The sequence below is a fragment of the Lissotriton vulgaris genome, chromosome 3_1 (genome assembly GCF_964263255.1).
Source record: "Lissotriton vulgaris chromosome 3_1, aLisVul1.2, whole genome shotgun sequence".
Taxonomy (NCBI): Eukaryota; Metazoa; Chordata; class Amphibia; order Caudata; family Salamandridae; genus Lissotriton; species Lissotriton vulgaris.
This window is the reverse complement of record NC_141689.1, coordinates 73127039-73152202: the sequence shown is the minus strand read 5'-3', so window position 1 is coordinate 73152202 and position 25164 is coordinate 73127039. Positions and strand designations below refer to the sequence as shown.

The 25164-nt window shown below is 48.3% G+C and overlaps 1 protein-coding gene across 1 annotated transcript in view; it reads right to left on the bottom strand.

Annotated features, from left to right (window-relative positions):
• The window catches only part of EXOC6B (exocyst complex component 6B), a 1740488-nt gene that overhangs the window by 1256279 nt on the left and 459045 nt on the right, over positions 1-25164 (bottom strand). Inside the window, exon 8 of the mRNA XM_086960104.1 lies at positions 20832-20900. Coding sequence (XP_086816230.1) covers positions 20832-20900 — 69 coding nt within the window. The remainder of the gene's footprint in view (positions 1-20831; positions 20901-25164) is intronic.

The window sequence follows — 25164 nt, the reverse complement described above, 5'->3', positions numbered from 1 at the left end:
GCCCAGCAAAATTCTGGGTGCTTATCCGGGGATCACCTCAGGTTTTCACGGATCCGCAACGACTCAAAAGGCTTCTAGATGGCCAGGAAGAATTAATTATGGACACAACAACGGTGAACTCTGGAGCTGCTTCTGCCTCTGGCAATAAATGAATATCCTTTTCCTGTGTAGAGCTGTGATATCAGGTCCTCATGTAGCTTTAGTAAGCTCTCTATGTTCTCAATACTACGTGTGTTGCTTGCTGCACAATTGTTAGTACAATACTTTGATACCATGTAGTTCAGTTGTTATCTTACTCACTGACACCATGCTATCCCACTAGAGTTATATTGTTCTATGACATGGATGGTCCTTGACCGTTGTTGTTGAATTCAAATGAATCGCTTGGTCTTAGTAACTCAGCCGGTTTCAATATGTTGTTAATACATTGCACTGGCTCTCCTATGGCGCTAACAGGTATGACACTAACTAAAATATAGTAGTGTTCACTCTGCTTCCTATACACATGATAAGCAAAGAGGTCTGCTGTAAACTGACTTAATGCCCAGGAGGGTTAGGTTTTGTCGTAATTGTGTTACATACATTTATATGACAGAATGGTTACGGAATGTAATGCATATAATAGCTATGGTTCTCAAATGTTCGATTGTTGACTCAGTTTCCAATTCTCAAGGTGTCTATGTGCAAGGCCATGGGAGGGATAACGCTGCTGTTCTCCTAGTCACCATGCCTATCACCTACATTTGGGGAGGGTTGGGTGGTTTGGGAAGGGGGAAGGAACGGGACAGGGTAAGAATTTGGATTTTCTTTTGTTCTTTGTCTAGGTATTTATTATTTGTTGCATACCAATGCCAGGGTGCTCACACTGCCAATGCTCTGAAGTCACTATTTGTTGCTCTGCAACATGTGCAGTCCTCATCCGGACTGTTATTCAGGTCTTCCTGACACAGCTGTCGCGTCTCACACTTACAATTTACACCCACTGTCAAATTTTAGTATGGAAGGACTGTAGCTTTTAAGGGTATTCGCCTTACTTGGTTTTCTTGATTGGATTTGATCTTCCAATACACGCTCATGTCAACATCCACAATTAATACACCCCTTGGAGTGACAAAGGTAGGAAACCTGAAAATACTTTCCCTTAATGTTAAAGGTCTTAATCAGCCTGTCAAGCGCCAGAAGATCCTAGATTACTTACGTAGGCAAAAGGGAGATATTGTCTTATTGCAAGAGTCCAAACTAGACGCTTAGCAAATTAACACACTCAGGAATAAATTCTACACTGAGATAAAGACTCGGAAGCGATTCGGAAAGAAATTGCGTTTTAACACTGATAGCCCAAAAATCCGATATTGACTTACTTTCCTCTACGGCTGATACTAAGGGGAGGTGGGTCACAACCAAGTTACTTAAGGATGATACCGAATTCTATGTCACAAATGCTTATGCTCCAAACACATGTGATTTGAAATTTTGGTCGGACCTCACGGCGCAAATTGACACTATCCCTGATTCTGCTGTACATATCCTCGCAGGGGATTTTAACCTGCCCTTTGACCCGACTCTAGACAGAGACTCCCGATGCACCTTCCGTAGTAACAGAACGCACAAGGCTTTTACTAATCTTTGCGATAGATTTCACCTAGTAGATCCATGGCGGTTGCAAAACCCTGATGGGAGGGAATATACATTCTACTCTTCCCCACATGACTCGTTCTCTCGAATTGACTATTTATTCATCACGAAAAATGCCATCCCTAGAATAGAGGAGACGTCAATAGAACCGAGAGTTCTGTCAGACCACTCCTGCATCACACTCTCCATCTCCAATGTGAAACCATCTACCCGCCAATCTCTTTGGCGCCTCAATGAAGAGGTTCTTGAAAAAGAGCAACATTGGTCCACCATTGAGCCTGCTTTTAAAGATTATCTGGAACACAACAACAGGGGGGACACCACTGATCTGACACGCTGGGAAGCACTGAAAAGTACTGTCAGAGGGGTTATTATTAAAATTAAATCAGCCATGAACAAAAACCACAATAAGGCACTAGAGACCCTAGAAAAGGAAATATCTATCTTGGAAACCAAACACCTGCTTGATAGGAAAGATGTGACACTGAATAGGGTGGCCAACAAAAAGTATGAGTACAATAAAATAGTGAGTAAGAGAGCAGGGGTGTGGCTGAACAGGAGAAAACGGTTTAAACTATGTGAGTCGAATAAGGCTGGGAAAAGTTTGGCAGCTTACCTCAAACTTAAAGTGCAGAAAAATACGATAAACTCCATCATAGATCAGTCTGGAGTGGCTCATTCCGACCCTACCAAAAGCGCTGATATATTTAAAGACTTTTACGAACGTCTCTACGCCAAGAACGTGGAAGTAGAGGGTGACGAGATTAAAGACTACTTAGGGGAATGTGTGCTACCGTCCCTCTCCCTCAAAGAACAAGCAGACCTAATACCCCAATCACTATCTCAGAGGTCGAAAAGGCTATAAAATCGCTAAAATGTGGAAAGGCCCCCGGGCCAGACGAGTTTACTGCTACGTTCTATAAATGCTTCTCTTCTCTGCTGTAACACCCGCTCCTCCATCTGTTTCAGGAGATCAACGAAACAGGGGAAACAAAAGGAACATTATCAGAAGCCATTATCGCTGTTTTGCCCAAAGATGGGAAAGACCCAACGCTCCCCAAGAATTATAGACCCATATCACTTATTAATTTGGATTGTAAGCTCTTAGCCTCAATTTTAGCCAACTGCCTCCAGAGAGTCCTGCCCAAACTCGTACACCCTTCACAGGCAGGATTTCTGAAATACAGGCTGTCCAGTGACAACACCAGGACTTAAGCGCACGTGCTTGAGAAAGCGAAGCTTATCACCACCCCTACTGTAGCAATCCCACTCGATGCCGAAAAGGCGTTCGATAAAGTGGACTGGACATACCTGGAGGCTGTTCTACATAAATTCAACCTAGGATCATCATTCACGAAGATGATTATGTCCCTTTATTTTTGCCCCTCAGCTAGGGTCACAGCGGGAGGGTCGTTCTCCTCATCATTTCGTTTACACCAGGGAACTAGACAGGGGTGCCCCCTCTCCCCTTCATTATTGCAATAAGCCATTGAACCATTTCTCCACCACATAAGGAGCAATAATGACATATCCGGAATCCCCTTTAAAGATTGCACGATAAAATTAACGGCTTATGCGGACAACGTCTTAGTTGTTTCGGAAAAAGCGGAGGAGGCTATGACGGCCCTCATGACCACTATTGAGGAATTTTCGAAGGTGTCCGGTTATAAATTAAATAAGGATAAAACGGAAGTTAAAGTATTGAACAATCAAGGGAACAAGGAAGTACTAGGGGACTCTGGCCTAACTTGGCAGCCGGGCTGCTTTAAATACTTGGGGTTGGACTTTGATAAGGATTTGATCTCTACATTACGAATTAATGAAAACATACTCCTAAAGTAAATCTCCAAATTACTTGACGGCTGGTCTCCTAAATATCTATCTGGGTGGGGTAGGGCTGAAACCCTAAAAATGATGGTAACTCCACTGGTGAACTATTTAGCAAGTATGGTACTGAGGACCTTTTCAGATGACTTCTTACAAAAGGTTGATAAGCTCTTTGGTACGTTTTTGTGGCAAGGGAAGAAGCCCAGGGTATCAATGAAGAAGCTACAATTAGCTAAAGAAAAAGGCGACCTGGGCCTCCCCAACTTTAGACATTACCAAACTGCGTTACTATGTAAGCAAGGCGCCCAATGGTTAGTCGAAGATTTGGCATACACCCCCCTGTGGTTAGATGTTGAAAGATCCCTCATTGGCAATGTTCCCCTCCCTGCCCTACTCACCATGGACCTGACACCTCCCCCATTCAAAATACATCTTACTGAACACAAAACGTGCCCTTTTGAGACTCGATCAATCCCACTAAACTGGTTTAAAACTCAAAAACACCACCTTAGTAGCCTTATGGCGTAATCCTGCCCTTAAAATCAACGGGGAACCCCTCCAATCGGAATACTAGTCTAGAAAAGGCATTAATTTGGTGAGTGACCTTTACGATGGATTGAACCTGCTACTACCGTTCTCCTCACTCCAGGCCACACACCTTCTCGCACCGATAGACTTTTAGGACTTCCTGTAACTAAAAGCATTCCTGTCTACCCATTCTTTGAAACCCTCCGAGCCATGGCTTAAGACCCATATAATACGTATCAGGGCAGCAGGCATTTTGTCTCGCGAGTATATAAGCTTCTCCTTCTTCTAGCCGGGAAAACTCACAGACGGAATAAGACACGATGGGAAGCGGAACCCAATTCAACGGGTCTAACTTTTGAGTGGGACACAATTCATACTACTGCCTTCAAAAACAAAGTCTCCCTAATACTATCACAAACCAAATATATGCTGATCAATAGAACATATTGGACGCCAGATACGCTTTTTAGACTCCACCTAAGAGACAACCCTAAATGTTGGAACTGTAACTCAGAGGTAGGGGATCTGGCCCATATGCTTTTTAACTGCCCATCCCTGGGAAAATACTGGGGTAGAATTTTTGACTGCATAGATCATATTTTTAACATCAAGCCTGCAAGGGAATTTGTTTATGTCCTACTAGGAGTGCTAGACCCGAAGCTGGTTAATGATAATGACCGCCAACTCCTTGATCTATTGCTCACCCTGGCCTGTAAAGTCTATGTAAGTGGAAGAACGCTTCCGAGGTGTCCTTCAAGATGGGGCAAGAATGGCTATCATTTTTAAGAGGAGTGGATAACCCTGCCCTACATTCCTCCCCATGGCGCGCTTCTCACAAAAAACTATGGAAATCTCTGGATGCTTCCTCTTTTTCATTTGACCCACCGTGAGACATTGTAAGTAAAAGCAAGCGCACGATTGTGTGGTATAGTCCACTAGACATTGTATACTTCATGTTAACATACCATGGACTATGTAGGGGTTCATGGGCAATTCATCACCTTAATGGTACTACTATCAAGTGACACTCGATCTGTGGGACATCCTTAGATATTGTAGATGCAGTGCCCTGGATAGGCCAGATGTATATGCAACTGTATATGTTTGTGTAGTATTTGTTGATATGGTTGTCGCGCTCGGACTCCGTGCTATATATCTTTACGTACCTATGTAATTATGTATTACCCTGTTCTTATTTGATATGATTTTGTTGAAATATGTATGTCGCTCATTATAGGATTCAATGTATTGTATGATGTATTTTTTGCTTTCCTTTTCGTTTCATTCTTCTTTATTTTTCCTTTTTCAATAAAAATGATTTGAACTAAAAAAAAAAAAACTTGCGTAAATGCGAGACCTATTGCACTGCAAATGCTTGTTAAAATAGTCTGCATTGTGAAACCTTAGCAATTATTACAAACTACAAAAACTAAAATATGCACATATTGGTTTCAACACGACGTAAACATTTATGCATTACTAACAATCTTTCATCAGGGTAATACATTGACTTATTTATTTGTTATTCATGGAGGTGTTGGAGCACAGGAAAGATTCTAAATACAAGGTGCATTACGTGTTGCCTGTTTGTATTTGTTATCCCAACACCAATTCACCTTCCAAATCAATGATCCAGAATCCAAACCGAGGGAGGAGGAGCCCCCCCCCGCCAGAATTACTGGATTGGATCAGCAGTGGGAGCCCCGGTGGACTGAGACCTGGGGGCTGCCCGGTGAGCGCCATGTGGGCTGAACCTGCACGCGGGTGGGGGCTGCTTTGCACCCCCCGTCCTGTTCCTCATAGTGCGCCTGGGGGAGCTGGGCGAGGTGCAACGTGGATTGTGTGGTCCACAGGGGGACGATTGCTGCTGGAGGAGAAGGGGAGCACCACGCTGATGAGGTTGTAGCGCTGCTCCCCCTGGTAAATATCCTGCGTGTGCTCGGAGGCGGAGGACACATTACTGAGGGAGGGATTGACCCGGATTGGCGGCTGGCCTCGGCCTGGTGGAAGTAAATGCGCTGGGACTGTAGTCGGCCTTTGATTAATGAATGGAGCAGATGCTGTAAACGAGACTCTACCGACAGAAGGCGATAAGAAGCCCATACTATCTGAAGGCGATATGGCTGCAAGGGCCGATGCAGATAAATCTCAGGCCAAATCCACTAGAGGTGTCAGAAATATTCAGTCCAACAAATTAGACCGTAACACTCTACCTAAAGGGTCCCCGATGGATGCGAAAAAGGGCCCCGTTGGGGGGGGCGGAGGAGGCTCCCACTGGCGACGAGCCGACGCTGACATATCTTATGGTGGCCATGGCTGGAGTCCAGACGTCCCTGGGCCAGAAAATGGAGGCCTTAGACAACAAGCTCGATACAGTCACCATTGAGATGGGGCTGTTAAGAGCAGATCTTATAAAAGCAAGTGAGAAAGTCAAATCGCTAGAAGTCAAAACAGCTAGCCTCATCGAAGATGTGAACTTGTTGCAGCAAGAGGTGCGTGATCTCAAGACCTCAAAGGTTCTCACCGATCGCAAGCTCGATGATTATGAAGGTAGGACACGGCGCAACAACGTTCACATTCTGGGGGTGCCAGAGAAGTCGAAAGGGCAAACTCCAGATCTATTCGTGGAAGGTCTCATTCTTAACAACCTTCAACCTAAAGGTTTAAGTAATTTCTTCACGGTCGAACGTGCCCACAGAGTTCCGGGAGGTAGACCCAGACCAGAGGCTCCTCCCCGTCCTATAATCGCTGGGGTTCTGAATTTTCGGGACAGAGATGTGATCCTTCAGACGGTGCGAACCGGAGCTCCATTGAAATTGGCACATGCGACTCACTTTTTTCCCAGACTTCACTCCATCGGTGCAAAAGCAAAGACAAGGCTTCCTGGCGGTGAAGAGGAGACTGAGAGACAAGGGTATGAAGTATGCCATGATGTTTCTGGCCCGCCTCAGGGTAGAATTCAACAGGAAGGCCTGGATTTTTGACAATCCTGATGTGGTGGCCGACTGGTTGGATAGTACTCACATGCCTGGCACTGGGAGTCGAGACCGAGAGGAGGTGGAGGAACAATGAACTTGTTCATATGTAACGTAATGGGGTTTAAACTGTCGTAAGTTGCTGCTGATTGAATGGGGCATATAAATAGATCCCCTGCTTGGCTATGTCTTGTACTATGTTGGTGAATTCAACATTGCAGGGGCGGCGATGAAGGGGTTGGAGGGAGGGAGGGGGAGGGGGAGAGGGGTGGCGGATCTGCCCGTTGGCCCCCCTCTGTTTTTCTACATTTAGTTAACATTAGATTAGATTAGGGCGACAGGCACACTGCAGGGTGGGGGGGTGGATGACTCAGTCTTGTGAGTTGGTTTGAGTTTTGGTTTATTTTTTGTTTATTCCTTTTTTCTTTGCATCAGGTGACAATATCCTATTACTGTGTTAGTGGTCTGGGGTGAATGTCGCATGCTAATCAGGGATCGGGGGTGAAAGTGTTGAGTTGGAAAGTCAATGGGCAGGGTGACCAGATGAAACGTGGGATGGTGAATCAGATAATTAGAAGACACTCCCCGGAGGTGGCGTTGTTGCAGGAGACACATCTTGTTGGAAATCTATGTCTGGCCCTGCATAGAGGTGGTTACAAACTAGTTGTACACGCTGGGTTTACATCTGGTTCTAGGGGAGTTGGTATTCTGCTCAAAAACTCCTTCCAGTTTGATTTACAGGCTACATGGTCGGACCAGTGGGGCAGTCACCTTCTTATCTATCTATGTGCCACCAGGCCTTCAGTCTGACACCTTTAAGGATCTGAGCTCCATTTTTCTGACCCTGCCTTTGGGTCTTCTGGCTCCACCGGGTGACTTCAATGCCGTACTAGATAGTGGAATGGATAGATTCCCACCACGTCCACATGCAACATCACAGAAATGGCTCCCTGATTTTCTTGAATCACTGGGACTGGTAGACAGTTGGAGTACGTACCCTTACTCAGAAATGCTTCACTCACATCTCAGCCGCACACAATAGCATGTCTTGATTGGACTACATGTTGGTTCCAGCGGCCATGACATACACGATCAGAGAGGCAAGATACCTGGGGAGGGGCATTTCTGATCATTCCCCGATGTGGTTGCAACTTGAGATTGGACAGTGGGCAGTAGGTAGAATTTCTCCGATTAGTGCATGGCATTTGAGAGACCGTGCCACAAAAAAGGAGGTATGCCAAGTATCGGATCATTACTTTCTGGAAAATTTGGGCACGGTCGACTCAGCACTGTCCCTGTGGGAGGCATATAAGGTAGTATTGCGGGGTGTGGTCCACTCTTTGATTGCCGGGAAAAAAGAAGATACACCAAGCTGAGGTGGTCAAAGTGGATGCGGAGGTAGTAGATTTGGAGAAAAGGGTGGCGGACACGGTGATTCAGGCAGACATACATTTGTTGAAATTGAAACAAGATGAATATAAGGGTCTCTCGAGGGAGCGGGCAATCACACACCATAATGATGTGCAAAGCCGAGTGTATGAACATGGGGATAAGGCCGGGAAATTAATTGCTTGGCTGGAGCATGGAGAGCGTGCTTCTCGTTTGGTGCCGGAGCTCGAGGGGTTGGGACCTGAGAAAGTTACAGACCCACAGGCAGTGGCAGACACCTTCTCTGAATATTATAAAGAAGTGTACACCTCAGCGAATGGTTTTACCGAGACCGAGAACGGAGAGATGATTACCGATAAAGCCATGCCTAGCCTATCAGAAGAATATAGGGCATACCTAGGCTCACCCATTACAGATGACGAAATTGCACAAGCAATTAGAGGTATCAAGTCCAGGATGGCGACGGCTCTTAATGGATTGCCTATAGAATTATATAAACTGAATGGCAATAAAATCGCTCCCCATATCCGTGCCATGTTCCTGGAAAGCAGAGACCTGGGACAATTTCCATATGATCAACGGGTGGCAAATATTGTGGTCATTTATAAAGCAGGCAAGGCTAAGACGTCCCCTTCCTCATACCGGCCTATCTCGCTTCTCAATGCTGAACCCAAGATACTGGCAAAGTTGCTCGCCACTAGGTTGGTCAAGGTCATCCCGACTCTGGTGCATCCCAACCAGTCTGGCTTCATTCCGCGTCAGAATGCAGCCCTGAACCTGCGGAGACTTCATGGGATCTTGGGCGGCGCTTCGAGGATACTGGAACCGTCGGCCTTGGTGTCCTTAGATGCCACCATGGCCTTTGATCGAGTTGAATGGGCCTACTTATTTGAGGTTTGTGACATGGAGCATAGAGAGGACGTGGGGACCCCAAAGGTATGGTGGACCGCTGATCCAGACTTCGACAAGAATGAGGAGTGTTCCTTTAACTGGCCGTCGACAGAAGAAGAGGACACACCCATCTGTGACGTGAGCGTAGCACGATTGGTAAAAGGCCATGAAGGACAAGACACGGCGTGTGACGACACCCCGGAAGAAGGAGAAGGGAGAAGCCAGAGAGACGAAGAGAACGGGAGAGGAGAGACGAGCCCGGAGCAGAGTGACAACCTCGAAGAAGGAAAGCCAGGAGGCCAAAGTTTCCGCGAACCCCCGTGCCACACTCCGAAGGGAGGAGTGTGGCTAAAGCAGGTACGGAAGCGTTTAGCGGGCTGGGTCGGGAGGCGGGATACTACGTAGCTTAATACCGACAATCTTTAATAACGAGAGTCAGTAGCGTCAGTCTCACTCCCTGCGTCTGCTTGTTAAACTGTTCTCCCTTCCGTTGCACTTTCACAAACCCCAAAGCACACTGAGAGTAGCATGTGAGCACGAGCAGCGGTGTCCTCACCCCCTGGGCCCTTGGTGTAAAAAGTTATCAGAAAACGAGTTCTGACGGTCCCTTTTCTCTCCCATTACCCCTAGGAAAACAACGGGACATCCGACATCGTGGAGACCGAAGACGAAGAGACCGAGCCCCTTGAAGGGGACCCTATTGTAGTTGCACCACTAAGATTCTCTGCACGTACAAGAAAAACTGTAAAGAAAATAAAACCGTATCCAAAGATAAGAAGTGTAAGGTCTCTCACTCGCCCCACGCCACACCGTTCTAACTAAATTGGGCTTTGGCCCGGAATTTATTGGGTGGGTCAGATTGTTGTATGCCGTTCCTTTGGCCAGAGTGATAGTAAACAACTGTAAATCAGCTGACTTTGCCCTTGGAAGGGTCACGAGGCAGGGATGTCCGTTGTCCCCACTTCTTTTTGCACTAGCGTGGAGCCGCTGGCGGCATGGGTCCGGTGGGACCGGTCAATATGTGGACTGCGGTGGACGAAAGACTGGGAAGAGAAAATCTCGCTTTACGCAGATGATATCTGCTATATCTCACAAAACCTAGAGTATCCCTGAGTAATTTCCTAGATGTACTAACGGTATTTGGCAGATATTCCAGGTTCGCAATAAATTGAACGAAGTCAGTGTTATTTGTCATATCCGGTGATCCGCCTGTGATCCCACAGGCATGCCCTATAAAGATCGAACTAGTGGGATTTAAATACCTAGGCATATATATAACAATGGATTAAAAAATGATATACTAATAATTTAGAACCCCCCTTGCACCGGCTTAGAGGAGATGTGGAACGATGGAGAGCTCTCCCCTTATCATTGCTTGGAAGGGCGGTTCTGTTCAAAATGACGGCCTTGCCCCGATTTTTGTACATACTCCAAAATTCTATGTATTCAATGCCTACTACTTATTTTAGGGAAATTGAGGCGCTCAAGCAGCAGCTTCTATGGGATGGCAGGGCTCGTATATCTTTTGTCAAACTTACTCTTCCTTGGTATGATGGCGGAATTGGAATGCCGGACTTGAAGAAATATTATTGGGCTGCCCATCTTGGGGCGGTGAATCACGTGATCTATGGCCCTCCTGGAGACCCTGGCTTTGCCATGGACCGTGGGCTGGCCCCAGGTGGAGACATAGTCAGAGCACTATATGCCAGACCTGGGAGATTTACTCAGTCGGGCCCGACGGCGCATGCAGTACTCGTCTGGCATGCGGCTACCAGAGTTTTGGGATGGGAGGGGAGGATGACGATGGCTACCCCCCTGTTTAGTTCGAAAAGGCTTGGGAGCCTGTGGCGGACCAAAGGGTTTGACAAATGGGACCTCATTGGAATTAGTCAGATCAAAGATGTGTTGGGGAGGGGCTGTGTGCAGACCTTCGAGTCTCTCCAAAAACAACATAACCATCATGAATTTGAACACTTCCGATATCGACAGGTTAGACATGCCCTTACCGCCCACGTTCCAGCGGGCACGGAACCTCCAGACGCTTCCCCCCCTTGAAGACCGAGTACTTGACGGGTACCTCCCTGAAAAGACCTTTTCACTGATCTATAGGAAACTAGTCAATAACATGGAGAACCCACTTGGTAGTATTAGAGCTGCGTGGAGTACAAATTGGTTGGAATTGGACGATGAAGATTGGGTAGAAGCGGTCTCCTCCCCAAGAGTAGTAGCGGTTCAGATGAGGCTTAGATTGGTACAACTTAAAATCCTACATAGATCATACATTACAGGGCCACAGTTGGTTAAAATGGGGAGAGTGACTAGCGGAGACTGTAGGAGGGGATGTGGTGAAGTGAGCAAATTCATACATATTTTATGGCACTGTGATGAGATACAGACGTATTGGATGAAAGTACATGAAGTTATGGGATAAGTGCTGGGGGAGGTGATACGGCCGGAGGCCCGTAGAGCTATATTGAATGTGTGGGAACCCATGGATTTAAACGGCTATCAGAAACAATGGGTGACGTTGGCGTGTATGGTGGCAAAGCGTAACATTGCTCTGTTGTGGGGTGCCAGGCAATCACCCCAGCCTGCCAAGTGCATGTTTCAGGAGAGGGCGGTTTACATAGCTAGGGGCTGTCCTCAGAAATGGGCGTAGATTTGGGGGGCTTGGAATAGCCACAGAGGCAGTACATGTACACCCCCAAAGTCGCTGAGAGAAGATGTAACACTGGAATCCCCGTGATCCCAAATACTCTATATACTGTAATTCCTATTTTGCACGATTGACAGTATTAACCCTGCCACGTTGTCATGATTCGCTCGCCTGATGCTTTTATTTTATGTTGGTTTGTTTAATGAAAAGATGTTTAAAAAAAAAAAAAGAATCCGAACCAAAGACAGAGGAGTGTCCATCTGGGTCATAAGCCCAATGCGAGAAGACAGATCTGATATCTGAATGCTCCAAAAAGGGTAAAACCGTGTGTCTTTCACCAACCTCTTCTTAAGTCCATTGTTGTGTAATTAAAGAAATGACCTGCACCTTCACAGCGAACCTTCTGAGCAAAGCACACCCAAAAATGATTCCTCCAAGTAATCTCCAAAACAGCGTAGTGCCACTCTGCCGCCGTCTTCTCACGGCAAGAAAAAAAACTTTGTAATCCCGTTGTAGAAACAATGGGGAGACATTTACCGTTCATGACTTCTGTACAATCAATCAATCAATCAATCAGTGACACTTATAAAGCGCGCTACATACCCGTAGGGTCTCAAGGCGCTGGGGGGGGGGGGGGGGGGGTGCTGCTACTGCTCGAACAGCCAGGTCTTCAGCTTCTTCCTGAAGGAGAGGTGGTCTTGGGTCAGGCGCAGATCGGACGGGAGGGAGTTCCAGGTCTTGGCGGCCAGGTAGGAGAAGGACCTTCCTCCTGTGGTTGCTCTTCGGATGCGGGGGACGGCGGCGAGGGCGTGGTTGGCTGATCGGAGGTGGCGTTTGGGAGCGTAGAAGTTGACTCGGCTGTTGAGGTAGCTCGGGCCTTGGTCGTGTAGGGCTTTGTGTGCGTGGGTGAGGAGGCGGAAGGTGATTCTCTTGTTGATGGGGAGCCAGTGAAGGTCTCTCAGATGTCCGGAGATGTGGCTGGATCGTGGGATGTCGAGGATGAGTCTGGCTGAGGCGTTTTGGATCCGCTGGAGTCTCTTCTGGAGCTTGGCGGTGGTCCCGGCGTAGAGGGCGTTGCCGTAGTCCAGTCGGCTGGTGACGAGGGCCTGGGTGACGGTCTTCCTGGTCTCTGTGGGGATCCACCAGAAGATCTTCCGTAGCATGCGTAGGATGTTGAAGCACGCCGAGGAGACGCTGTTGGCTTGCCTGGTCATGGAGAGGGAGGAGTCCAGGATGAAGCCCAGGTTACGTGCATGGTCTGTCGGTTTGGGTGCGGTGCCCAGGGCGGGAGGCCACCAGGAGTCGTCCCAGGCGGAGGGAGAGGAGCCCAGGATGAGGACCTCCGTCTTGTCCGAGTTCAGTTTCAGGCGGCTGGTCGTCATCCACTCGGCTACCTCTTTCATCCCTTCATGTAGGTTGGCCCTGGCGGCGGCGGGGTTGTTGGTCAGGGAGAGGATCAGCTGGGTGTCGTCGGCGTAGGAGATGATGCTGAGGTGGTGTTTGCGTACGATGGCCGCGAGGGGGGTCATGTAGACGTTGAAGAGGGTGGGGCTCAGGGATGATCCTTGGGGGACGCCGCAGATGACTTCGGAGGCCTCTGACTTGTACGGTGGTAGGCGGACTCGCTGTGTTCTTCCGTCGAGGAAGGAGATGATCCATTCCAGCGCCTTGTCCTGGATGCCGATGTTGCTGAGGCGCTGTATTAGGGTGCGGTGGCAGACCGTGTCGAATGCCGCGGAGAGGTCTAGGAGGATGAGGGCCGCTGTTTCTCCATTGTCCATCAGGGCTCGGATGTCATCGGTGGCGGCGATGAGGGCGGTCTCGGTGCTGTGTTTGGCTCGGAAGCCGGACTGTGAGGGGTCGAGGGATCCGTTCGTCTCGAGGAAGGCGGCCATCTGCTTGTTGACGGTCTTCTCGATGACTTTGGCTGGAAACGGGAGAAGCGAGATGGGGCGGTAATTCTTGAGGTCGGTGGGGTCCGCTGTTGGTTTCTTGAGTAGAGCGCTGAGTTCGGCGTGTTTCCAGCTCTCGGGGAAGATGGCGGTGTCGAAGGATGTGTTGATGATGTCTCGCAGGTGGGGTGCGATGACAGCGTCGGCCTTGTTGAAGATGTGGTGGGGGCAGGGGTCGGTCGGTGATCCGGAGTGGATTGAGTTCATCGTGCGGATGGTGTCTTCTGTGCTGATCGGGGTCCAGGCGTGGAGGGTGGTGGTGGGGGGGGGTGGCTGGTCGGTCGTGGTGTGCGTTGGTTGGTTGTTGAAACTGCTGTGTATGTCTGTGATCTTGTTGTGGAAGTAGGAGGCGAGGGAGTTGCAGAGGTCTTGCGATGGGGTGATGTCGTTGTTTCCTGCGTTGGGGTTGGAAAGCTCTTTCACGATGTTGAAGAGTTCCTTGCTGTTGTGTGCGTTGTTGTCCAGCCGGTCCTTGAATGCTGTTCTCTTGGCGGCGCGGATCAGCTGGTGGTGTTTCCGGGTGGCAAGTTTGTAGGAGGTCCTGTTGTCAGGTGTCGGATCCCTTTTCCAGGCTTTCTCGAGGGCTCGGCAGTTCTTCTTGGAGCTCTTGAGTTCATCGGTGAACCATGGGGCCTTCTTGCTGCCGGGTCTGCTAGGCGGGGTCCTCAGCGGGGCGAGTTCGTCCGCGCAGTTGCTGATCCACTTCGTGATGTTATCGGCGGCCTGGCTGGGGTTCGCTGAGCTGGCAGGAGGGTGTTGGCTCAGGGAGGTGGCGAGCTGGTCTGCTGTGATCTTGTTCCAGCTTCTGCGGGCGGTGTGTTGCTGGTGTTGGTGGGTCGTTGTTCTCTTGAAGGTGAAGTGGACGCAGCTGTGGTCCGTCCATTGAAGCTCTGTGGTGTGGCTGAAGTCGATGTCTGTGCTGGATGAGAAGACGGCGTCGAGTGTGTGTCCGGCGAGGTGGGTGGGGGTGGACACCAGTTGCTTGAGTCCCAGGTTGGCGAGGTTGTCGAGCAGGGTGCTGGTGTTGCGGTCGTTGTTGTTCTCCAGATGGAAGTTGAGGTCTCCCAGGAGGATGTAGTCAGCGGAGGGGAGGGCATGCGGGCTGACGAAGTCGGCGATGTCCTCGCTGAATTGCGTGCGTGGTCCCGGGGGTCGGTAGATCAGGGTGCCTCTGAGGGTGGTGTTCGGGTTGGTGTGGATCAGGAAATGCAGGTGTTCGGCGCTGGTCAGGGTGTTGTCGGTGCTGGTCGTGAGGCGGATGGTGTTCCTGTGGATGATGGCGATGCCTCCTCCCATCTGGTTGGCGTTTCGGTCCCTCCGGACGATCTTGTAGCCCTCTGGGATAGCGATGGCGATGTCGGGAGCTGATGAGGCGTTCATCCAGGTCTCCGTGAGGAAGGCAACGTCTGGGGCTGTGGTGTCGAGGAGGTTCCAGAGTTCGATGGCGTGTCTGTGGACGGAGCGAGTGTTGAGCAGGATGCACTTGAGGTGGGTGCTGCTGGAGTTCGACTTGGCGGGTGCTGGTGCGGGGCTGGTCCGGCTGCAGGAGAACTTGCAGGCGTGGCAGCTGAACGGTCCGTGGGTGCGTCTTGGAGTGGCTTGGTGGCATTCTGGGAGTCGGCCGGTGTTGAGAGCGATGAGGGTGGCGGCTGAGTACGTCAGGCGGGTAGGTCGTGATCTTCGAGGTCCAGGGGTCCTGGCACTGGTCGCGATCCGGTCGCGGACGGGCGCAGACGGGCTTACCTTTGGCGCGCCTTCGGCGCACAATCGGCGCGCCCGCTGCGCGTGACCGCTGCGCGTTCGCACGGTCGCCATTTAAGGCGAAGTGCGCGGGTGGGCGGGGCAGCTGGGAGGCGGGAGCGGGGAGGGTTACAGAAGAAAAAGGGGCGGGGACAAGCGGCGGTGGCGGGAAGGGAGGGCGGGGGGCGGCGCGGTAGGCGGACAACAAGGAAGGAGAGTACACACGTTTACTAATCAAACAGGCACAAAAATGCGACAAAAACGGGTGAAAAACAGAAGAAACACAGATCGGCAATACAGGCACAAATTCCAGACAAAACAGAACAAAACAAGGGGAAAAAGCGCTCGTAGCGGCGGAAGCCGGCGAGCGAGGCAAAACGAGGCAGCAGCGAGGCAAGGGGCACACGCAGCAGCTGGTGGCCGTGCGGCGCGGGGGTGTCCCACAAGTGGGTCACACTCACCTGCGTCGCACGGTCGCCATTTAAGGCCAAGTGCGCGGGTGGGCGGGGCAGCTGGGAGGCGGGAGCGGGGAGGGTTACAGAAGAAAAAGGGGCGGGGACAAGCGGCGGTGGCGGGAAGGGAGGGCGGGGGGCGGCGCGGTAGGCGGACAACAAGGAAGGAGAGTACACACGTTTACTAATCAAACAGGCACAAAAATGCGACAAAAACGGGTGAAAAACAGAAGAAACACAGATCGGCAATACAGGCACAAATTCCAGACAAAACAGAACAAAACAAGGGGAAAAAGCGCTCGTAGCGGCGGCAGCCGGCGAGCGAGGCAAAACGAGGCAGCAGCGAGGCAAGGGGCACACGCAGCAGCTGGTGGCCGTGCGGCGCGGGGGTGTCCCAAGTACAAAGATCATCCAATACGCAGCCACCCACCTAAAACCTGCAATAGAAATGGTTTTAGGCCCGCCCCTTCCTTGTGGCAGCGCCTGCAGAAATTCTATAACCAGTGGCCCACTTTGCATCCTGGGGATTGTAATTCGCACTTGAAGCTCCTGTATAACGTGTTGTTGCTTATGAACCACAAGTAACACAATTTTCTGGGAAGGCAGTTTAGAGACTAGTTGGGAGGAATAGAAACCGAACTGGTCACGTGAACTAGTCAACCGCCTCCATAGTTCCTTCAGATCTCCAGTCTGTTGTCGCTGCTTTTTCATTTGCTGTGGAGATTGTTGTCTGGTGCAGGGATCTGAGGGAAGAATCCCGCAGAAGCCTTATGTCCGTGCATAAATAAAAAAGCTGCACGTCCATGCTGTATGTGCAAAATAAAGCATCTGCAAAAGAGGGCCCACGTGTTCCGGTAGGGCGGAATTTTAAAGTGAAAGCTGTGCCCTGCATAAATAACTAAAGCGTCTGCCCATGCTTTGTGATTAAGTGTGACAGGGCAGCTCTGTATGTGCAAATAAAGCATCCACAAAAGCAAACGGAGGCCCATGCATTCCGTCGGGGTTGAAATGTAAAGTGAAAGTACCCATGCTGTATAATGAAGGGCTGCAAAACAAAGTGTAACAAACCAAAGCAAATGGAACCAGGATGGGTTGCAGAAGCGGTAGAGCAAGTCCTGCCTGCAACAGCAGCCACACCATACACGTGTATTTTCCCCACCAGATTTCTGAAACTCACCGTTGACTCACACTTAACGCTGAGCCTCTCTCAGCAGACGAGCCTAAAGTGAAAGCCTGCTGTTATTGAATAAATAAAAGGCACACATCCATGCAGTGTCTGGATGTGGGTCGGGTCGGAAAGCGCTAGTGTTCTCAAATGAATAAAGGCGCAGAGGTATGCTGAGTTGGGAGGTTCTGAAAGCGCCAGTGTTATTAAATAAAGGCGCAGGCATGCTGTGTTGGGAGGTGGAAGGTGTTTGAAAGCACATGTGTTATTAAATAAATAAAGGTGCGGACACGCTGTGTTGGGAGGTGAGAGGGATCTGCTTTAGAGGAAAAGCAATAAAGAAGGAAAGGCTGCCATCACGCTGCTTGAGTACATCGAAAACGAGAAAGAAAAAGGAGCCATCAGCTGAACGCCAACGCTGCTCGAGACAATAAAGAAGGAAAGGCTGCCATCACGCTGCTAGAGTACATCTAAACCGAGAAAGGAAAGGCAGCCATCACGCTGCTAGAGTACATCTAAACCGAGAAAGGAAAGGCAGCCATCAGCTGAGCGTCAACGCTGCTCGAGGACAGCAGAGCACTAGCAATGCTAGAGGGAAGCTAAAAACAAGCATCGATCTCTTATCTTTCTGGGGCCATGTGTTTGGCCCCATAAAGATACGAAAGTGCTTTGCGACAGCAGCAAAGCAGGCGAGCAAGTCTGGCTCGGAGGCGAAAGAACCTCGAACAAAAACCCTAATTTCCAATGGCAGGCCACCGTTTAGCATAAAAGGTGACGCCAGCCAATGGAAATGAGGGGTGGGGCTTCAAGCCCTCTACTGAAACTCCTAATTCACAATAAATCTCGCTGAGGCGAGCAGCGCTTTGCGCTGCAACGCCATGCAAGACCTAAAAATAACACTGACATCAGAATTAGCATTTTTTAACCACATAATTTACAAAACTTTGCAGCATTATTTGACCATGTGTGCTGCATAATCTTAACAGCCCTGATAATGTTAAAGTTCTGCAGAGTAGTTTGGGAGATGTCATTATGATGATGAAATCTGTATTTCCTGTTTAACTGTGAATAATGTACCATATTTCACAGTTTCCTGAGAGGCATCTTACGGAATTAAAACACCCCAAAAAATTTCATATAGAATTGTGAGTAACTGAATAACCCCTTCGCTGCGGGGGTAATTCCCCCGCTGTGCTGGGGGGCGCACACAGCACCCGCATGCTCATGACGAGCTGAGCTCGTCATGAGCTACAGTGCTCCTGAGCTCATGACGAGCTCAGCTCGTCACAGGTGCATTGGCTCCCGTGGAACGCTCAGCACAGCAGGAGAATTCTCCCCGCACCCGAGCGTTCCACAGCCCATGACGAGCTGAGCTCGTCATGAGCACCGGAGCACCTTGCCTCATGACGATCTCAGCTCGTCATGAGCATGGAAAAGGTTAAAAGGGATGTTTTTCCACTTCAAGCTTCTGAGCGCCATCAAATACACCAAGAGAGCTAAGCCAGACCAGTCAATGGTGTCACTCAGAAGCAGAGGTGAAAAACATTCCTGTTGTTTACATTTTACCCTTCTGTAATTTTATATTGAGCATGGACCCTCAAAAAATGGCCCCAGTTCACAACATGTATGCAGGGGTAGAGAAGTATTGGGGAGCATTATTTGAATGCCAAAAAAAAGGTCAAAAAGATTAATAACCTAGACTAGGGCAACCCATCTCCACCACCCTCGACATGTACCCTCTCTCAAATTAAAAGATAAACACCTGGCCTCCTGCCACACACCCTCACCACCCTCTGAAAAAACCTCCAACATCAATTAAAAACCTGCCATCTCACACGGTGCTACCGAATGACACATGATATCGGCTCCCAATGCATGGTCACTCGGTGAGAAGCTGATATCACACTGTGGCAGGGAAAACGAGCCGAAAACCACTGTAAATAGTGGATTTGGCTTTGAACTGCCAACGTCCATTGAAGGGTATGAAAGCACTCCAGGGCATTGGCACCAGCCTCAGCAAGCTTTTTTGGGGGGCAGGTGGAGTTTTTCGAAGACGAGGCTTTGGGGCAGGGTGAGGGCAAAAGTGCCTGTTAGGTACTTCTTGGCATGGAACCCCCTCCCCCTTCAAGGCCCGCCCCCTCTTAATACAGTCAGATTTCCGTTCAGTTTGGCCGATATGCAATTTCCAAATATTAAAAGATAATAGCCGCCTGCCACCCACCCACACCACCCTGCCCCCAAAACCGAAATCGGAAAAAAAGGCACATGGCTGCCTGCCCTCCTAGCCCATTTCTGTGTTCTCCACTCTCACACTGACCGTTTCAGCAATGGGCCAACAGTGGCTCTTGGAGCTGCTTGTCAGTGTAGGTCGATTTCTCACCACCGCACGGGTAAATGGAGATCCCACTCAAAGGAAGAGAAGGTGGCCGGTGGTGGAACAGCACAGCCCATGTTCCCTGGTCTCCTTTACATCTGTGGAGACCTGGAGAAAGCATGTGAGCCAGCCAACCGCCATTCCACTGGCGCAATTGCATCTCTGGAGACTCGTAGGAAATTATGGAACACAATGGGAAATAAGTAGGCCTGGGCAGTAAATTCCGTTCCCTTCGCAGAATTTGGGTAATTTCGCGTTCCGCGGAGAACGCGAAATTGCCCAAAATTCTGCGTTTCGCGACTTCGCAAATTTCTTTGCTTGTTTGCGTTATCAAATGCGTATTCGCGAGATATTTCCACCTGAGCACGCAAACAGCGATTGCGAACAGTAAAACAGCATCGCGAACAAGCAATTCCGCATGTTTGCGGAATTTGTGTGTTCGCAGAGATTTTTTACCGTTTCGCAGAGATTTGCGTAACGCGATTACCGAAATTCCGCCCACCCCTAGAAACAAGCTCTTCTCCTAGTGAAGCAACAACAGTGACAAACTACTTTGGTTAGTCGCTGTTGTGACGTAACAGCAGTAAATAGTTTTATTACAATCAGGTTGATCAGAATGAAGTCATCCTATAGTAGCCATATACAACATCTATGTATGTGCGTAACGTAGAGATCATGATAGTGCCACATTAGCTACAGTTAGGTCTCAATTTCATTGAAAAGCCATTTTTTGTTTACCTAATAACTTTGGCGCTGTTCGAGAATTCTGCATGAAACATCAAAAAAATAGTCACCCTACTCTAAATGGCAAGTCTTACGCAGATTAAAAAAAAAACCACAGGGGCCAAAAAGTGACTTTTTCATCATTTTAAGTCCTATATCAATCTTTGCTCTCTCTGTGGATAAATGCAACTACACCAAACTTAGAAGAAAAGTAGAGCTGAATGTGGTTGCCAGGAACACCAATGGTCATTAGTTTAAAATAAATGATAGAGGAACATCCATTTGGCATTCCAAGGAAATCATTTGTTTTTCTGTACAGTGTACCAATGTTTGTTTCAGGCGACAAACCACTGTAATGTCAACAGGTGATGGCCACAATCAACGGTGGACTGCACGATCAGGCAACTCCAGCAACTTAACTGCCTGTCCACTTGACAGCTACACTGACTTCAAGCTGGATCTCGTGGACACATTTTCACCAATTTGTTTATATGCAAGTAAAAATGAGTAGCATGTTCACTTACCAGAACAGAGTATATATGTAGACATCGGTACACTGGAGAGAAATCCACCAAATCATGAGCAACAGGAACCTGCCAGAGATGAAGAGAAAGGTATTAACTTATCACACATTATGTGAGGTGAATTAGATAAACTAGAACATGAATGTCATTTCAAGGTGTGTAGACAGATCACAACATGTAAATTGGTTTTGCCTGTGTCTACAAATCTTGAAATAACGTACATAAAACAAGAAACATCATATTTACCTTACACACTGCAATATAGGGTAGAAGCCTAGTAGCACTGTAGTATGCCAGAATACAAAACAGTACATGTCATCTATTATTATAGGCATAGCTGTGTCTACTGAAATCCTCACAGATCGGGCCAGGCTGTCTGGACTATATTCATCTGGTCATTTGGGTTTTATACCCAATAGAACTACATCGCTAAATTTTGAGAAGTGAATACCACACATTAGACAAGAAAAGAGACTTTCTAGGCCCAAGGCTATAGAATCCATTGATGCTGAAAAGATTTTTGACTCTTTGCATGCATACAGCTGAGATTTTCAGTGAGGTCTGCATTCTCAGAGCACATTCCCCACAAGTTCCCAACCTAGAAGAGCCATACTCACATATGTGCACCTCTCAAGAATGGTTAACCGTTCCTATTATAATTATTTTATGTATTATTGGTGCAGCCAATGAGAGTCTTGCTACAGGAAGGCCTATAGAGTGAGGGATGCCGCACAAGTTATTGAAAACACATTTTGGGGGCCCATTTATTTAAAGCTAACAAGCTGTGCACAGAAATTTATTATTTTTCTACCTTTCCCATGGCAGGGTGCTCAATGAATAAGTTACTTACCTTCGGCAATGCCTTATCTGTTAGAGACTATATAGCCACAAATTCCTAACTTTAGACGTATCCCCAGCTGCACTGCTGCCTCAACCAACACAGAGTTTTGACACAGCCCTTATAATTGTTTCAGTGGACACAGGTCCAATTATATGGATAGGAATTGTTTGGCCTTCACTGAGGACCAGATAGCATCTATCCTTTTAGGACCATCCCTCCTCCCAGGTGCACCTCTGATAGGGACAACAACAGCCCGGGAAGAGTGAGAGAAACTTAGCAATCTTAAAAAACATAAAATCAGGGTTGCCCTCCAGGGGGCGCTCATGACCGAGTATCTCCGGGCAGGGGCAGCACCAGCCAGTCTTCTGGTACGTTTGGAGCCAAAAATCTTTCTTGAGGATAGGAGGTTGCGGGTGGACTGGAGCTACAACCCAAATAAGTGCACCCGGTACTGACTAATCCTCATTATTAATACAGCCAAGCGTTTAAGCGAGGAACTCCTGAAGGAGATGCTTGAATTGAAGGAGACCATAAGGATTGACACCACCATTTTAGACACAAAGGCAGCTTGCCAGGATTCAAAGTGACCTAGGAGAATATAAGACTTATAAGGTCAACCAAAAAATAAAGGGACTTGAACGCAACCTCAAGAGATACACACACGAGTGGGCGTTCCCATACACGGAGGACAAGTATTACCAATCCAACTCTGAGCAGGTGTACCAGCCGGCGGGCCAGAGGGGTGGGAGACGTTAGGGTAGGCGGACACCTCAGAACTGGACATTCGAGAATACCAGCAGTGAGGACCACGATATCAGTGCCCAACCTTTCACCTCCAATCAGGGTAGAGTGAGGTTTAATCCCCAGGATAGATCAGATCTAGGGGCACTGTTCCGGTCTTTTTTAGGTCAGTACCAGACAGACCAGAGGAAGAGGGGTGGTCAGGCCCAGAGAGGGAGAGGCAGGGCCCGGCTGAACCAGGGCTTGGGTTTGTGCCCACTCCTGTACATGACAGCTTTAAGTGCAGGTGTGAATTTTTTGAAGTGGTGAGGAAAATCAAACTCAAAAAATTATTTGCAGACAAAACGTTTGATCCCCCTCGATGTTCAGTTCCAACTTGCACCTGCCCGTCAACATTTTGTCCACCTACAAATTCTGTTGGACCTGAAGTACTGGTATTTGAGGAAAAAGTACTCCACGATATTGAACAACTGGAGCAAGCCGAGCACAAACATAGCTTTAGCAATATGAGCAAGTCCGAGTGGTTGGCTGTTTTACAAACCACTGGCCCGCGACCCCCACAGGGGAACTCCAGGACCTTATAACTGGCTTAGTGACAGGGGCAAAGGAGAAAAAGTTGATCACCGCGAAGGAAATTGATTTTTTGACCAACACCAAACCAAGAACTCCGGCATTCTATATAGTGCCGAAGATCCATAAAGCTCAAGTGCTGCCGCCGGGTCGCCCCATAGTTTCGGGGATCCAGTTGGTGTTGGAGCCGTTGTCACAGTTTTCTTCTTTCTCAGGGAGTGTGCTGTGAACCAACCTTCCTACCTGCAGGACACCACAGATGTTTTAAATATCCTAGAAACACTGGAATATGATCCCAAGCAACAATTCCTGGTAACGATTGACATAGAATCGTTATATACAAGCATACCCCAGGATGCCACGCTGGTGGCAGCAGCGCGTGCCCTGGCGGTATGTGGGTGGTATAATGACACGCCCCAATCATTTGTACTCCAGTGTGTGGAGATAGCCCTTACCCAAATTTATTTTCAGTATAAAGAGAAGCTGTACCTCCAGGCGTCTGGAACTTCAATGGGGGCTACTTTTGCCCCGAGCCTTGCATGCAGATATGTGGGTCAGTTTGAGGCACACTATATCCATCATTCATCTACCCCCTTCCAGAAGAACATCTGTCTCTGGAAGAGGTTTTTAGATGATGTGCTATGCCTCTGGCCAGGCACAGAGGTAGAACTACAAGATATTTTTTGTCTGGCTGAAAGGCCTAGATGAATGTCTCAAATTCACCTGGAAGGTCAGAATGGCTACAGCTACATATTTGGACTTGGATATCTTTGCAGCCGACAAACGGCTGTGTACTAATGTCCACCAAAAGCCGACGGACAAGATCTCTCTTCTCCACTATAGGTCATTCCATCTGCGTGCCCTTTGGGACAATTTACCGGTAGGCCAATTCCTCCGGTACCAGAGGAATTGTAGTACTACTGAAAAATTTGTGGATCAAGCGAATGAGCTGGCTGAGAAACTCAGCGATCGCGCATATCCAAAGAAGATCGTGAAGACTACGTGGAAGAGGGCCTTAAATGCACCAAGAATGGCATTATTAGAAAGAAATAGAAGAGAGCAAGGAGAATGTCTCCCGGTAGTTACCACATTTGACCCTCGATCGACAAAAATCAAGTCAAATTATAAGGAGACATTGGCATCTCTTAAGTACGAGCAGTTTCAAGATAGCTACCCTAAGATTTGCATTCAAAAGATCTCAGAACCGCAGGGACAGATTGGTACATTCCCGCACCAGACAAGCGTCAAACACCTTGGACAACCTAGCAGGGCACCATTCATGTGGTAGTTGCTCAGTGTGTGAATTAACTGAGCGAGTGAAATGTGTACAATTGGTGGACGGAAAAATTTGGCATTTGAATAAATTCACCAATTCTAACACGGCCAATGTTATCTACCGACTGACTTGCCCCTGTGGGCTCTACTACATTGGTCTAACTACACGGAAGATTAAAATTTGCATACAGGAACAGCTGAGCACCATTAAAGCTAGTAAATTGACAACTCGCCTAGTAGTGCACTACCGTGAACAAAAACATGACTTGAGACACATCAGATGGGTAGTGCTTGAGAAGGTCTGGGGTGATCCATCCTGCATTGAGAACAGACTGAGTTGCAAAGAGGCACGTTGGATATATCAGGAGCAGGCTGACAGGACGGGACTGAATGATGTGATTGAATGGAATAAAGTAATAACATGCCCATAGTCACAATCAGTACAGCATCCCCATTATCTTGAGTCATGAATGGTGTCGACCCTTATGGACTCCCTCTTAAAGAAAGAATAAAAACACCTTAGTCAAAGAAAACCAGTATTAGTCCATACATATCCCTAGACTCCTTTGATTTTGAGGGAAGATACAGCTAAGTGGGCTTTCCGATTGGCAGGGGGCAGGATGCCCGGCTGGGCGCCCGGAAAATAAACTGCAAGATCCTTGTACATCAAATACTCCAGTGGAATTGATAACAGCTCTAGTTACCGGGGAATATAAATACGTGGGTGGCATTCGTTTACAAATGGGATGTCCATTCTTACACATACCTCATTTTAAATTTGGTTAATGTAGAGAATAAAAATGTACCTTCCTGTGTGTGTTTACAAATAGCATAATAAAAAGTCGAGTGTCGGCTTTATTAAAGAGTGAGCCGAAATTTTACAATTTAAATTTGTATTTGGCAACC